The sequence below is a fragment of the Moschus berezovskii genome, chromosome 24, assembly GCF_049115385.1.
Source record: "Moschus berezovskii isolate FMDL1 chromosome 24, NW_MosBer_1.0, whole genome shotgun sequence".
NCBI lineage: Eukaryota > Metazoa > Chordata > Mammalia > Artiodactyla > Moschidae > Moschus > Moschus berezovskii.
The window spans coordinates 53,911,352-53,928,786 of record NC_142483.1 but is presented as its reverse complement, the minus strand read 5'-3'; the positions used below and the strand labels follow the sequence as shown (position 1 = coordinate 53,928,786).

Genomic DNA, 17,435 nt, shown 5'->3' with positions numbered 1-17,435 from the left:
AAGAACCAGCACAGCCAATTAAATAAAATTATTAAAACAAGCAAAAAATAAGAGTCCCTCAAGCTCTCAGTATCCAACAAATGAACTCCTACATAACCAAGTACTTTTGTTAACATTGGTAAGTCACACACACTGGGCAGTGTGACTTACAGGTCAGTAAGTCACTGACCTTACTCAAAAAGAAATTCTTTACTCTTTCTAATGGTAAATCACCCCGTATCTCTATTTTCTATTCTGCCCACTCTCACTTTCAAATCTGCAAAACACAGAATTCTCATTAAGCGGAAACAAGATTTGACACAGTTTATTTTAGCCACAGACTCCACCTTGGTGCAGTCTATTCTCAGCACAAATCTGCTTCATGCCTGAGACCAAGTCCCTTGCTAGCTGGACTTCTGATTCATTCTCAGGTTCCACACTGAAACCATGTTCCTAAAAATAACTGACATCCTTTCCTACCTGCTTCTCCTTCGGATTTTGTCTTGAAAACAGCCCGTAACACATCTTGGTCCACACCCTCTTTATGAAATCACTTTCCACAGACTATCGCTTTGCTGGCTCACAGTAAAACGTTCGACAATTTTTGTTAACGGAAGCTGTCTGAGAGAAGGAACCTAATCTTAATTATCGCCACTAACCCGGGCTGCGATGCCAAAACGCCACCTTGGGTCTCGGCGAGCGCGTGCGGCAGCGCAGCCACCCACCTTGGTTCAGGTACGTGAGCGTCTCGTCGTGCAGCTTCACGGCGGGCGACGTCGCGGCACACATCACGTACTGGAAGGGCGGGTGTTTGGTCTCGTCATCCAGAGGAAGGCTAGGGTCTTCCTGCTTGAAAATGGGCAACGCCAAGACATCGCTGAAAAGGAAAGGCAACACCGACTTAAAAACATACGGAAGGGTTCAGTTCAGTTCAGTTCAGTCGCTCAGTCGTGTCCGACTCTCCGCGACCCCATGAATCACAGCACGCAAGGCCTCCCTGTCCATCACCAACTCCCGGAGTTCACTCAAACTCATGTCCACAGAGTCGGTGATGCCATCCAGCCATCTCATTCTCCGTCGTCCCCTTCTCCGCCCGCCCCCAACCTTTCCCAGCATCAGAGTCTTTTCCAGTGAGTCAACTCGTCGCATGAGGCGGCCAAAGTATTGCAGTTTCAGCTTTAGCATCAGTCCCTCCAATGAACACCCAGGATTGATCTCCTTTAGAATGGACTGGTTGGATCTCCTTGCAGTGTACGGAAGGGTAATTTCTTTTAAAGTTTCGGATCACAGGAATTATCAAGAGGGACCTCCCTGTGGTCTAGTGGTGAGGGTTTGGCACTTCCACTGCAGAAGGCATGGGTTCGGATCTCTGGTCAAGGAACTAAATCCCGCATGCCACTCAGTCGCCCCCATATGTAGAATAAAAGAACTATTAATGCTAATTTGGCACCCGCAAAAGATAGCTTCAATAACCCATTATCTCTAGTGGGAGAGAGAGGGGTGGGTGGCTGTAATTAGGCAAAAGTATTAAAACGAGAAATACTTAAAGCAAGCAGTATTTAATAAAGTCAAAACTACAGATAAAGAGATCAGGCTAATAATGTATCTGGTACTCAAAAAAAAAAGTTATGTCAAAAACTTCTTTAAAAATTTAAAACTAATTATTTCTATTAGAAAAGAGCAAGAGTACAGAGCCACCTGTTTTGAAAGGTAGGTCACCCTGGCACCATGAAATTACAAAGAAGCATTTGATTAAAGTGGTACTTTATAAAAAGTTCCCTGCTAGGCTTAGCCAAGTGCTGAGAGCATAAAGCTTCACACTCAGTCTAAAACAATGGCTTCTTCTGAGAAGCAAACAGTAGCAGGATAAACAGCTGCTATTTTTTTCCCCCAAGAATAACTTGGGGCATTGATCAGGAGGGGGTGAGGGGGATCTTCTGGGTACTGTCTATATTCTGTTAACTTGGGTGGTTAAACACACATGGATGTATTTGGTTTGCCTTAAAAAAAAAAATCGGCTATCTTTTACATACCACAAAATTCACCCTTATAAAGTGTATGACTCAGTGGCTTTCAGTATCTTCAGAGTTGTGCAGTCTTCACTGCTATCTAATTTCAAGATACTCTCAGCACCTCAGAAAGAATTCTCATACCCCTAGCAGCCACTCTCTATACCCCAACCCTACCCACCACCACCCAAGCAACCACTGACCTGCTTGTCTCTATGGACCCGCCTATTCGAGATATATAATGCAACAGAATCACGTGACCTTTTGTGACTGGTTTTACTAACACTTGGTGTGTTCAAGGTCCATTCACATTGTGGCATATAGAGTTCATCATTCCTTCTTATGGCAGAATGATATTCCGTTGTATGCATATACCATATGCTAATTATCCATCACCGGATGATGAACCTTTGGCTTGTTCCCATTTTTTGGTTATTACAAATATGCTGCTATGAACACTTGTATATGTTCTGTGTAGACATGTTTAATTTCTTTGGATTTATATCTAGAAGTAGAATTACTGGGTCTTATGGTAACTCGTATATCTACCTTTTTGAGAAATTGCCAAACTGTTTTTTAAAGTGGCTGCACCATTTTATATTTCCACCATTAACATGTGAAGGGTAGGGTTTTAAGATAATTTGCTGAGCTGTACGTTTATATCCTGATGACTTTTCTATGTGCATTTCTCAATGAGAAGTAAAATAGCAAAATATCCAAGTGAATACTGTAACAAGGACCTCAGAGACTTGTCTGAACTGCTTGTTTATTCCTATGAGCTGTTAACTGACTTAGATATCTGGATGGCCCACTTTAATTAAACTCAACTTTTAAAAAATGTGGAAATAAAATAAATGAAAGGAAACCCTGTATTTCCTCTTCCCACATACACTTCTATTAAAGCACCAGACTGATTATTCAGGGACTAAATTACACACTAATTCTCCTTCATTTATACCTAGAAAATGTCAAAACACTTCTAAGTCAAAAGTATACTGAGGAACACATAGTTAGCAATGGTCTCCAGCCCTCTTCTAGAACAGGGAGATACAAAAACTTTTCAGGAAATTTACAAATGGTACTTTAAGACTCAGAGCAGCTCTCTTTATGAAACAACTATAGCAGTCAAAGTAGCTCCACAGTAGATGAAAATAAATATATATTCTATTTCACATGTATGTAATTTAGTTTTCTGGGTGAGAAAATTTCCTGGTGGTCCAGTGGTTAGGACTCCATGCTCTCACTGCCGAGGACCAGGGTTCAATCCCTGGTTGTGCTAGTGCTAAGTCACTTCAGTCATGTCCGACTCTGTGTGACCCCATAGACAGAAGCCCACCAGGCTCCCCCGTCCCTGGGAATCTCCAGGCAAGAACACTGGAGTGGGTTGCCATTTCCTTCTCCAATGTGTGAAAGTGAAAAGTGAAAGTGAAGTCACTCAGTCGTGTCCGACCCTTAGCGACCCCATGGACTGCAGCCTACCAGGCTCCTCCATCCATGGGATCTTCCAGGCAAGAGGACTGGAGTGGCTTGCCACTGCCTTCTAGGTAACTAAAATCCACAAGCCGTGCAGTGTGGTCAAAACAACAAAAAAAAGTTCTCCTGGTGAGAAAAGAAAAAAATGAGATGAGAGCTATAAATCAGATGCTTTAGTTAATCATACTAAAAAGTGACATGGAGAATAATTTTAGATCTTAATGCTAACTGCCTTGGTTGATCATTACATACATAAGACATCAGATTGCAGAAGATTGGCTATATATAAATAAACTGCTACACAGAGTAAATAAAATTTTATTTGCTTCAGATTCTAGAAGGCCACCACTTTTATTCCCTTGGTTATGGTAGCTCAGACAGTAAAGAATCCGCCTACAATCCAGGAGACCCACAATCAATCCCTGGGTTGAGAAGATCCCCTGAAGAAGGGGCTGGTTACCAACTACAGTGTTCTTGAATCCCATGGACAAAGAAGCCTGGCAGGCTACAGTCCATTGGGTTGAAAAGAGTCGAACACGACTAAGTGACTAATACTTTTATTTTCATAGCCTACTATGCTTTTGGTAGATGCTAAAAACTCCTGAATAAACATAAACATGTAGAGATCATCTGCTAATGCAATCCCAATTAACTTTTTACTTTATTAGAAAGACAATGCATTCCAACCAACACAGCAGCCAGAGCGAGCCTCTTCAAATAGAAGTCGGACCATTTCATTCGTTTGCACTCTCTCCATCTCCTCACTTTTGAAACCAAGGTCCCTGGAAGGACCTGGTTCAGTCACGCCAGCCTCCTTCCTCAACTCTTCCGGGGCCTTTGCACTGGCCCTACTCTGCTGATGTCCTACTGGCTCACTGCATTCAAATGTCACCTTTTCAGTGACAACTGTAATTCTCCATGGGTACTCCCAGCTGCTCCTTTCCAGCTCTATTTATCCACAAAGCATTTCACTTTCCAACACTATACCAGACTTACATTTGTATCCCCCATAAGTAAAACTACCCCCCAAATTGGTTTCTCTTCACAGACTCAAACCCAGCATCTAGCACAAAGAAGCTCAATATCTGCTAAACTGATGAATGAACTGCAGCACTGATATTCAATCATTACTAAAGGGAAAAGCTACATCCCCAGACAATTTAAGATCATAATTTCTACCAGGATGAGCCATAAGAAAAGTTCTGGAATTCAGTTGATTTTGTAACCTCATATTCCAGACAGGTAGGTCTCCCAGGGATCTGATAAGCAAATGAAAAGACACAAGGATTCGAATTATTCCAAGTAATCCTGAAATGCCAGTATCCAAAAATATCCAAGCACACAAAGACAAACATGACTTTAGGTGCAAGAACCAACAGCAAAAACAACAGATGGCATATACCCAGTTCCAGATCCTGTCTGTTGGCATTCAGTGCTTTCCTGCCTCTGCTGCAGAGGGTTAGAGGTCTGAAGACTACATATATAAGACATCTTGCCAGCTGGAACCTTGTTAGGTTGCTCTGAAGGGAAATGAAGAGGGAGTGGGAAAGAGCAGAGGCAGGCAACCACAGCTGCAGGAAAGTTCAAGGCAGAGCCAGCCCTTCTCCCTGAACTCTTCTAGCACTTTCACAATCAAATACTTCACTAAACCCTTCTCTGCTTGAAACATCTCGGTGCATTCTATTTTCCTGACTGGACACAGACCAATACCCAACAAAGACTTCAAGATGCCAGAATTACTAAACCTATATGATAAAATTAAGCTTCCTTTGTTTAAAGAAATAAAGAACTAATATTTAACAGTAAGATCACACAGAAATGAAGAGTATATAAGGAAAATGGAACATACACAAAAAGTTATCCGGAAGGCAGCACAGAAAACGCTGAAGAGGTGTTGAGAGAGAAAGGGAGAGGATGTTACACTGAGTCTCAGAAGAGGAAAGAATGGGGCAGAGGCAGGATTTGGATATAAAGGCCCAGCAAAGTCCAGACCAATGAAACAACACGAAATCGCTGATTTAAGAACCCAAAATAACCAAAGCAGGATAAATAATTTTCGAACCTGCACCCAAAAGCACATCAGGAAAAACTTGTAAGCCAGTATGTGTGTTCATATTTCACAAGTCCAATTTTCTCAGTCAAGTACCAAGTATGGAAATTCCAGTGAAAGTAGGCCCTGGGAGGAAGAGCTGTGGGTCTGAGATGGCACCACCCCATCCTTAAGCAGAGCTGGAGAGGGACTGGACCAGGGCACAGAGGTGAGACCGCCAACCAGCAAAGGGGTGTGCTTGAGAGCAGAGGTGGTGTACTTCCCGTGAGGTCCAATCAGTGCTTCCCCAGAGCCACCCTCTGTTACCTAAGTAATGGAAAGGAAGCATGAGATTTAAGCAGGGTTGCTGCTGCTGCTGCTAAGTCACTTCAGTCGTGTCCGACTCTGTGTGACCCCATAGACGGAAGCCCACCAGGCTCCCCCGTCCCTGGGATTCTCCAGGAAAGAACACTGGAGTGGGTTGCCATTTCCTTCTCCAATGTGTGAAAGTGAAAAGTGAAAGTGAAGTCGCTCAGTCGTGTCCGACCTTTAGCGACCCCATGGACTGCAGCCTACCAGGCTCCTCCATCCATGGGATTTTCTAGGCAATAGTACTGGGGTTACGGTTGTGTTAAAAAAAAAGGACAGGGGAATAAAGCGAAAGGCGGCAAGAGAGAACAAGGGAATATGTGGGGCAGTAACTACAAATGACTGACCAGGAAAATTTAAACTGGTTGAGGAAGAAAACAGGAGCTCAAGAGGGTACATGTGTGCGTGCTCAGTCATGTCCGACTCTGCGACTCTATGGACTGTAGCCCTCCAGGCTTCTCTGTCCATGGGATTTCCCAGGCAAGAATACTGGAGTGGGTTGCCATCTTCCTACTCCAGGGGATTTTCCTGACCCAGGGATCAAACCCAAGTTTCCTGAATTGGCAGGAGGATTCTTTACCCCTGAGCCACTGGGGAAGCCTCTTCAAGAGGGCGAGAAATTGTGATCTGAGCGCAGTATCAGTGGTTGTATTAATAAATTTTAATAGGTCCAATGATGGCAGAAGGAGGGTAACGAGGGAGAGGGTGAAGGGCAGGAGGCAGCAGGTGAACTCTGAATCTGAGATTGCAGGTGGGTCACATGATGGGTAAATCAAGGTCTAACGTATGACCATAGGATTGAGTAGCTGAGATAATGTCCTGTAAGAAAGATACTCAAGGGACAGAAGTGTCAGGCTGCTGGAAGGCCCATTTAAATATCTTCTGAAATCACCACAAATGAACAGACTAGTCGTGTTCTTTGTGACAGTGAGCCAGGATCTTAAATTTTTAAAATGAGAAATGACCCCCAAACCAGATGACTGCAATCACTGAGGACCTGGTGACAATCCATGGCATGAAATTCAAAGTTGGGGGGTCCTGCAGAAAAGGAGTGAGACAGAACAGCCCGAAGGTGGCCGTGAGAAGCCAGAAGGATCCTTCCCCAGGCTCCTGGTGCAAGAGCAGGGTTGTGGAAATAAGCCCCCAGCAGTTGAGAGGGTCTCAGAGATAGCAGGTTTCCACAAGAGCAGGGTAGGGGAAGACAGCATTAAGAGACAAAGCTGGCTATACTAGTTTCCTAGGGTTGTCATCACAAAGAACCAGAAACTAGAGGCTTAAAACAGCAGCAGCTTCCTGTCTCACTGTTCAGGGGCCGGAAGTCTGAATCCAGGTGCTGGCCGAGCACTGGGAAGGAAGGCCTCTCTCGCAGCTTCTGGGGTCTGGTGGCAGATGCTGGGTGCTCCTCACTTGTAGGTGCAGCACTCCAGGCCCATGGCCAGCTTCTTCCTGTGTGTCTTCAGTATTCCCTCTGTGTGTGTCCAGATTTCCCCCTTCTAGAAGGACACCAGTTCTCTTCAACTAGTGCCCACCCTGATGACCTCATTTTAAATGGATTACCTTTGTGAAGTCCTTTATTTCCAAATAAGGTCACATTCTGAGGCACTGTGGGGGGGTGCCTGGGACTTCAACATATCTTTCTGGGGGACACACAATTCAATCCGGAACACTGACCGCTTGGGAGAGTTTTCTGATAGACTGAGAATTCCAGAGAGTAAAGTGGGAGAATGTTAGAACTGGTCAGAATGCGGAGCTGGCTACAGAAATGAGCAAGTGCTGAACACCGTGCCAAACACAGGACAAGGAGCGTCCTGGAAATCTGGAACTGCCCCTTGTCCCGACAAACAAGAACCAAGTGCAATAGGCTGCCCTGGCTCGGTGGGGAAGAACCCATCTGCCGATGCAGAAAATGCAGGTCCTGGTTCCTGGTCCGGGAAGACCCCACATACTGGGGAGCAACTAAGCCCATGCGCCGCAACTACTGAGTAGAAATGCCAAAACTACTGAAGCCTGCGTGCCCTAGAGTCCATGCTTCGCAAGAGAAGCCGCCATGAGGAGCCTGCACCACTGCAACTGGAGGGCAGCCCCTACTCGCCGCAACCTGAGCAAGGCCCTCACAGCCACAAAGACGCAGCACTGCCAAAAATTAAAAAATAAGACAGTCAAGTGCACAAGGACTGGTCCAGTGTGCCCTAAAAAATGAGACACACGTCTAGGAGAGACTGATCAAAGAGAGAAGGCACTAATAAAAATGAGTAAAAAAGTTGTAACTAATGATATAAAAACTAGTAAGATGAGACTATCACTAACAACTATAGCAACATATTTGAAAATATTGGTAAGATGAACAATTTTCTAGAAAAGTTAACACCAAAACTTTTAGGACCTAAAAACCTCTACGGGACTTCCCTGGTGGCACAGTGGATAGGAACCTGTCAACGCAGAGGACACGGGCTCCACCTCTGGTCCGGGAAGATCCCACAAGTTGCCGAGCAACTACGTCCCTGTGCCACAACTAAGCCCACAGTGCCTAGAGCCCGTGCTCCACAAGCCATCGCAGTTGGAAGCCCGTGCACCACGATGAAGGGTAGCCCTGCTGGCCACAACTAGAGAAAGACCATGCAAAGCAATTAACAGCCAGCACAGTCAAAGCAAATAAAATGATAAAGACATAAAAGGCTTAAAAAAAAAAGTAACGCTACAGAGACTGATACCTGTGGTTAAAAATTTTGCCCCCGAGAAAACTTTCACAAAGGAGTTCTACCGGACTTTCAGGGGCAGCTCCTATACAAACTATTCAACAGGACAAAAACCGAGGAATTAACCTTATTCCTTATGAAAACTTATGCAATTGTGACATCAAAACTAGGTACAAACAAAACTAGAAAAGGAAGTGAAAAGCTCAAGTCAGCCATAAATATAGATGCAAAAAGTCTAAACTGAGTAATAAGAAATCAAATTCAAGAGTGTAATGACAAACCATCATCTAGCTGGGTATTTCCCAAGAACACAAGGACAGAATCCAGAATCTGCAAATAGGAAAGCAGACTTAGAACGCTGATGGGCACTGGGTTTACAGCAGAATGGCAGTATAAAGAGGTGAGAAATAGCGCTTGTTTGGGCAGCACGTAAACTAAAACTGGAACGATACAGAGATTAGCATGGCCCCTGCGCAAGGATGACACGCAAATCCGTGAAGCGTTCCGTATTTTTTATAGAGTGAAGTAAGCCAGAAAGAAAAACACCAATACAGTATACTAACGCATATATATGGAATTTAGAAAGATGGTAACGATGACCCTATATGCAAGACAGCAAAAAGACACAGATGTAAAGAACAGTCTTTTGGATTCTGTGGGAAAAGGTGAGGGGGGGATGATTTGAGAGGGTAGCGTTGAGACATGTACATTACCATATGGGAAGTGGATCGCAGGTTCAGGTTCGATGCATGAGACAGGGCGCTCAGGGCTGGTGCACTGGGATGACCCTGAGGGATGGGATGGGGAGGGAGATGGGAGGGGGGTTCAGGATGGGGAACACATCTATACCCATGGCTGATTCATGTCAATGTACGGCAAAAACCACTACAATATTGTAATTAGCCTCCAATTAAAATAAATAAAAAATAAACATTCTCAAATAATAATAAAAAAAAAAAAAGAGGTGAGAAATAAACAGTCTTTTCAAAGATATTAGGTAAACTGCAGGCTGATACAATGGCAACTACAACTGGCCTCCTCTCATACAATACCAAAAGAAGAAGGAAAAAAAACACAACTCTAGAGAGATTGTAAACTTAGATGTAATATGTAAAGTAATAAACCTTCAGAAAAGACTATAAGAGTATTGTTATGACCTCAGAGTAGGGAAAGACTATAAATGAAAAGGCTGGTCCATCTGACCATATTCCAATCAAGACCTTCTGTTTAAAAGCCACCATAAAAAGAATGGGAAGGTGTCATGGAGAAGAGAATTATCTGTGACATATACGTGTAATCAAGGCTAGAATCCAGAATATATAAAAGACTACAACAAGCTGATCGCCGAAGAATCGATGCTTTTGAACTGTGGTGTTGGAGAAGACTCTTGAGAGTCCCTTATACTGCAAGGAGATCCAACCAGTCCATTCTAAAGGAGATCAATCCTGGATGTTCGTTGGAGGGACTGATGCTAAAGCTGAAACTGCAATACTTTGGCCACCTCATGCGACGAGTTGACTCACTGGAAAAGACTCTGATGCTGGGAAAGGTTGGGGGCGGGAGGAGAAGGGGACGACAGAGAATGAGATGGCTGGATGGCATCACCGACTCTGTGGACATGAGTTTGAGTGTACTCCGGGAGTTGGTGATGGATAGGGAGGCCTGGCGTGCTGTGATTCATGGGGTCGCGGAGAGTCGGACACGACTGAGCGACTGAACTGAACTGAATTGAACTGACAACAAGAAGATAAACACAGGCTTCCCTGGTGATCCAGTGGTTAAGAATCCTGCCTGCCAATGCAGGGGACACAGGTTCAATCCCTGGTCTGGGAAGAGTCTGCATGTCGCAGGGTCGCTGAACCCCATGTGCCACAACTACCGAGGCCTGAGCACCCTAGAGCCTGTGCTCCACAAGAGAAGCCACGGCAATGAGAAGCCTGCACACTGCAACTAGAGAGTAGGCTCCACTTGCCGCAACTAGAGAAAAGCCCGCACGCAGCAATGAAGACACAGCACAGTCAAAAATAAAAATAAATAAAAATTTAAATACCTTTCCAAAAAGGGTGGGGAGGGGAACTGAATGGAAACAAAGGTGCTGCCTTCAAAACCTGGGAGAGAAACTTACAGATAAATATATAGCTACAAATGGATTAGAAGCACACCAAAGGAGAAAGCACCTAACTAAAGACAGAAAATCATCACAGTAATCAAATCAACAGTAAAGAACCATAAAAATGAAATAGAAAACACAATCAAGAAAAACAAAACCAAAATCTGATTTCTTACAAAATACTGGATACAGACAAACTTCTGCAACAGGTCATGGAAGAAGGGACACACACAAGAAACACCTGGAGTGAAAGAAACGGTGTAATCACAAACATTGGAGAGATCAGTTAAAAAATCTGGAAAAAAACTCCCACAACTAAGGTAAACTGTGAGTTTAAACAGGCAAACACCTATGCAGGCAAAAATAAAATAAAATCATCTAATCCAGACTGTCTTTATAAAAAGCTTTATAAAAAACTGAAGAAAAAATTAAGTCCCATGTTTGGATGGTGAAGAATGCGCCTACAAAGCAGATCTGGGTTCGATCCCGGGGTCAGGAAGATCCCCTGGAGGACATGGCCACCCACTCCAGTAATCTTGCCTGGAGAATCCCCATGGACCCAGGAGCCTGGCAGGCCCCGGTCCATGGGGTCACAAAGAGTCAGACACGACTGAGTAAGCACAGCACAACACAACACACAAAAATATTTAGCCCATAAAAAGAAAGTTATCCAGCTCACATGAAGCTGATACAGCCTTAATATTTTTTCAAAAGGACAGGCAAACAAAAACAAAAAAGAAAAAGAAAACTGAGGCTCAATCTCAGTTAGGAACAGAGACAACCTATTTACGAAATTTTGGAAGCATTCTCTCTCATCAGTAAGTAGACTAAAGTTTGCGGCGTTTCTAAACAACACTGCAGAAGGCTAAGGCTTACCCCACACTCAGGCAAGAAAATGAAACGTAAAGATTACACAGGAAGAAACAAACCCATCACTATTTAACAGTATCAACTAGGATATCTGAGCCCCTAAAGTTATTAGAACTAATAAGTTCTGCAAGGTCCTGCAGAGGAGAGAGAGGAAAAAAAAAAAGATAAAACAAGAAAGAAAAAAACCCCCAGCATTCCCATGTGATTTTCCTTCTATCCAAAAAGATCATCTTCCACCTTGAGAAGACTTCTCAGTTATTCGCTGGTAAGCAGCCAACAGGTGCAGTGGAAAGAAGGGGCGGTCAGACCCCCAGCTTCAAATCCTATTTCTTCCCTTTGCGGGCCCTCTGAACTCTAAGAGTGGGTTTGTTTTTAATTTAGTAGAAAATACTTTAACTATCCACACTCCAGGCACATGTTAGATGAGAGGTTCTCAAAGTATGGTCGTGGAATCCTGGAGAACCTGAGATTTTCAGGGGTTCAGGAGGTCACACCTATGCTCAGAATAATACTAAACCATTATTTGCCTTTTTCACTCTTGACATTTGCACAAAACCAATGGTGGTTAGAACTGCAGGTGCCTTGGCATGAATCAACGCGGTAGCACCAAGCTACACAAGCAGTCATTGTATAAAATCATTAACTTTATTGAATACTGGTCCTTGGGTAGGTATAATGTATTTCTGTTGCACACCTAAGTGCAATGGTTTTCTAAAGAAAAGGTTTTTATGAAACTGATCTGTAAGCAGCTTCTCTTACAGAATACCATTTTTACTTAAAATTGACAAACTATGGTTATTCACTTCTGAGTATTTGACAGAAATTTCCTCAAAAAAAAAGTGAGCCCTTTATGTCAAGGAAAACAACTATGACAGCATTTGTTACCAATGACAAAATCCGCACCCTCCTTCTGCCACATGCCTTCTCTGATGAGATGGTGGTGACACTAGGGAATGTGACTTTTTGGTACTGCATAGTAAAAAATGAGAACATTGAGAAGATTTGCAAAACTCAAGAAATTATTTTCCAAATGACCAATACTGGCACATTTAAAAGTATACAGGTTCAGAGACCCAGTCAAAGCTCAAAACAGACCAACTGATTCTAATGTAACAATACAAAAAGTACATTGACACAGTTTCAGATTCCACATTGCAACTTTAATCTCTCCTTTTCCAACCACGTATCCATGTGAGGCTGAACTTTCTTCTCTTATGTCAACCAAAATGGTATACTCTAATAGCAGGTAAGAGAATCCATCTGCTTTACTATGCCAGACATTAAATAAACTTGCAAGTATAAGAGAATGCCATTCTTCACATGTTTGGTTTTGAAAAAAAGTTTCCAAATAAAATATACCTGTGATACTGTATAACAGTTTGTAATTGTTTTCTCAGATAAATTAGTAAAATGTAAAAGTTTCTGATTACGAATGGACAAAATATACAGTATGCTATTCTACTCAGATAGACTGAAACACAGAAATCCACAGTAAAACGACACCAACAGGGCTCTGCTCTCCTCAAAATCACTCTGCTGAAATGATGAAGATCCTTTGAAAGCCAAATAGTATTCACAGGTATAGTCTCTGTTTGCCTTCAAAAAACCGTCACATGTTTAAAAACGTAACATTTCTAGTTACTACATATCAGAAGTATCAGAGTCATAAAAGAGAAGGAAAGACTAAGGGGCAGTCATTGAAGGAGATAAAAAATAAATGCAATATGGGATCCTAGACAGAACATAGATTAGAAAAAAGGCAATACAGAAAAAATACACTGTGAAATCCAAATAAATTTTGTTCTTCAGGTAACAGTTCTGTACCAAGGCTGTTTTGAAAACTGTACCCTGATTTTATGGAAGTAGGAGAAGCTGGGTAAGGGGTAGATGTCAGCTCTCTACACTATCTTTTTAACTTGTAAATCCTAACTCATAAACTCACAAAGTTTAAAACAGAAAGACTCTACCACCAAGATTCGGCACAGAACCATTTCACGTCCATCTATCAGATATGTTCCAAAGCAAGCAAAACAAAAATGACAGAACTTCTAAATTCAGGGACAGAACCTACAGCAAAAAAAAAAAAAAAAAAAGGATCAAGCATCTTTTTTTTCCTTTCCACCAAAAGTAAACATTTAAGTTGTCCTGGCAAACGGGCAAGTGTTACTGCGATGAAACACATCAAATTACGAGACCATATCAATAAAATACCAAGTTTCAAACAACACTGAATGAAGGACACAAACTGTACTGAACGTACTCTTAGGAGAGTGAGGGGACCACCCTGATTTTAAAAATTGAACACAATGAAATCTATGGACAAACAGTAGGATAAGTATAAATTAGCTCAGTGAATGGTTAGTCTACATAAATATTACTTTTTGAATATAAGATTTCAATACTCAGCAAATGTTTCTCCAAGGCAATCAAAGTATATTATTAGAATCTACCCTTTAGAGCAGAGGTCAACTAGCTACAGCCCAAAGGCCAAACCCAGCTGGCCTGTTTTTGTACAACCACGACCTAAGAATGGCTTTTATATTTTTTAAAAGGTTGTAAACAAACAAAATAGAGTGACAGAGAACCTCTGGCCTACAAAGCCTTAAATATTTGCTATCTGGCCTTTTATAGAAAAGCTTTGCCAATCCCTGCTTTAAAGTAATAAATTTTATTTGATTAAGTGAATTTGATTATAATTTAGTTATTAATTATAAAGTCCACTGTGGACACTATACTCTGAAGTATCTTTTTTTTTTTTAACCAACAATTTACTGAACTCTTTTAATATTAAACCCAGAAAGTTTTTGAAATTTGAAATGAGGAATTTTATAGAAATTATTCTCAATTCTGGTATTAGTCTCAGATACCACCATAATAAATTTTTCAAATTTCACTGATTCTGAAAATTTCCTATACTTCCAAGAAATATCATCCACTCAAGAACATTCTGCTTTAGCATGAGACCCACAGAAAACTATCAGCTATTAATAGTTACATAATAAAATATATCCTCAGTAGTCTTTTATTAACTTAACACTGACCACAAAGTTGAAATTTTCCCATTTCCTCCAAGGGTCTATAAACTGACCTTTTAATCAGTATAGAAAATCGGTCATCTCAAACCAGTTTTGATTTAGCAAAGTATTTATAAACTACAAATGTACCTCCCAATTGAGAACATATGTAAAGTACACCTTTTGTTTCAAAACAGATTTAAACCATAGTGAAGTCTTATAGAGCTCCGGCCAATGCCCCTTGGGAAGGGAATTATTCAGTATCAAAAACATTTTTATGCATAAAGAAGTCACTTTTTTTTTCAGATTACTCCTTAAATCTTGAAAATTAACTTAACTATAAATTATATATTTTTTGCGAACCCTTACAATGGAATGAAAATTACCAGGTGGCCCAAAAGACCTTCCTAGAAGAGTTTTACTGAGTTTTACTTTTTCGAGTCCTCTGGTTATCTGCTCCTTACTTCACAGACCATGTATGACCCAGATTTCAAGTTACAATGGGTTTCAGCCTTCTTTCAGTGAGGAAACTCAGTCTTCTCTTGAAACGGTAGTCCTACTGACAATCACTTACTAACAATCACTTTAACATCTACCAGCTTAGGTTTACTCACTTGGAAGAACAAGACTGGCCTATTAATCTTCTAAAGTCTCTAACCATCTCTGGACTCCTAAAAACTGTAACTTAGACTTTAAAAAATATTTATGACCTGCCTCATTTCTAACAGAATCTGCAGCAGATTATCCCTTATATACAAATGGGGTACTGGGTACACAGAGAAGAAAAACAGACTGGAGTGTAGAAAACAAAAGGGATGAAGCAAAGTTTTTACCAGAAATTAGCCTCATCATAATCCAATACTATCAGCCTACATTGTTCAATGCAAACATACATTTCAAAACTGTCAGACTATTGAGAGAAACCACAGGTTTCTTTCATGCTATCTTCCCCCAAAGCTAAGCAATCATTTCCTAAAAGAAGTATTTAGAAATACCTCTTGATTTAAGCATTCAAAAAGCACATGCTGCAAGCAAACGTCACTCTGAAAGAAAAATGGAAAGTTGCCTCTAGAGCAAATTTGTATCAAGAAGTCGCTTTTCCAGTAATTTCAAGTTGAGCACCTCAAGTTTACTTCTTGAACTCGACAGGAGAAATGAAATAGACAAAAATCACAAGCCTTACTTCCCTGAACTCGGGTATGTCCCGCTTCCCTGATGCCTAAGGAGGCCACTGCCCTGCAGAGCACAGAAGCTTGGGCACTCCCAGTTCCAGGGCCAGGCATGGGAAGAACAAGGGCCAACAAAGGAGGTCTGCAACAGCCCCAAGCTTTCCTCAGACCTTCTCTAGATCTCGGCAATCTTGGAATCTGCCAAAGTTTGCATTTCAAATGAAGGGCCTTGAATTTGCAAGAGGCAAGTAGTCTCCTGTCTCTTCTCAGATATTGAGGACCCAATTAAATCCAAAAAAATAAACAGGCTCCTTAAAAGTGGTATTTGCCTTCAAAGATACTTGAAAATTCAGAGTAAAAGACGTATACCTTGGAACCACTAACTGAAGACAATCACTGGAAAAAAGTTTCCCCATGGAAAGTGTTGAAAGACACAGAATTACAAAGATGTCAGACATTAAGAACAAGGTAAAAGGTTTAATATCAAAACTCTCTTTCTAGGCCACAAACAAAATGTTCATTAGTTGGCTGAAACAAACGGCCAACTATTGAACCTAATTCTGAAACAAACAGAACTCTAGAAATTGAAAGAAGTCTCTCAACAACAGCCCACAATAGCCCTCAATAAGCAAAGCTCTCAGCAGCAGACCTTCTTCACTAACCATAATTGAGAATAAACACTGAATTTGCCTCACCTGCTCTCTTCTGCCTTGACTGCAAGTCCAGGGTCTCCAGGAGCAGCATGGCTCGTGTTCCCACTAGGGAATCAGTGCCTCTAGTACTGCCTACAGGAGTGACCCTGTGACTTTCAGGAGCTCAATTTCCTCAACAACTAAGACAGTTGTTCTAGATAATAAGCCACCTCATCCAGAGCCCTCAGGCTGCACAGCTGCAGAGAGAGGAAGTGCCAAGTTCAGGAAGACCTGCACAGATCAGGTCAGGGTCACAGATTGGTGACCTAAGGCTTTCCTCCAGGCACTTCCACACCCTACAAACCATCTCCACATTTCAGCTCAGAGTTTCCCTTGAAAATTGAAAAGCTGAATTATTTCGATTAGTCCCTACCATCCGAGGCCTGCTCTGACCCAGAAGTCTTTCTCCTCGACTTTTCATTCTCCCTGTCCTTTCTCTAGAGCTGCAGTGAGAAACTGGACAGCACTTTAAAGACACCAGACGTTAAAGACCATCTATGGAAAACCTCACTTAATTCGCACTAAGGAAAAGCTGCCTAACCACTGAAGTTTACACTTCAATCGGATGAACGTATAGTATGCAAACTGTTTTTCCATAAAAAGTGCTACAAAACAAATATACAGAGCTACCAAACTGGTAGGAAAAAACAAGCGAATTTTCTTCAGGATCAAGGCAAGAGACTAAGCTCAGATGTGTTTCAACCTCTCAAAATTAAACAAAATGAATGGCTGCTTGTACAGAGAGCAGAGACTAAACAAACTCTTGTTTTTGTGATGCAATCAGTGCATCCTAAAGCCTTGTTCAAAAGGAAACAGCCTCGGAGGGTATTACCCCCCAATGAAAAAAACCTCACGTTGAGACAAGAAAAAATAAAAAACACCTAAGTTAACGTGCTATTTCTCCCATGCGGATACTTCCAGTTATGATATACTTACTATTGCAATAACAAGAGATTAAAATTTGTAACCAGTAAAGACTACAATGTAGAACAGAGTAGGAACTGATACCAAAACCTTGAAGAGTG

At 41.8% G+C, this 17,435-nt stretch overlaps 1 protein-coding gene and 1 non-coding gene across 5 annotated transcripts in view; one reads left to right on the top strand and one right to left on the bottom strand.

Annotated features, from left to right (window-relative positions):
• Positions 1–17,435, bottom strand: part of UBP1 (upstream binding protein 1) — a 62,803-nt gene that overhangs the window by 44,725 nt on the left and 643 nt on the right. For 2 of the 4 annotated variants that reach the window (XM_055414717.2, XM_055414719.2), the window contains exons 2-3: positions 3,468–3,587; positions 705–856 (exon numbers count right to left, since the gene is read on the bottom strand). In XM_055414717.2, coding sequence (XP_055270692.1) covers positions 705–856; positions 3,468–3,587 — 272 coding nt within the window. The remainder of the gene's footprint in view (positions 1–704; positions 857–3,467; positions 3,588–17,435) is intronic. The other 2 variants (XM_055414720.2, XM_055414721.2) reach the window with 1 other exon arrangement.
• Positions 8,966–9,069, top strand: LOC129548226 (U6 spliceosomal RNA). The gene has a single exon (XR_008684304.1). It is a non-coding gene; the product is annotated as a U6 spliceosomal RNA (small nuclear RNA).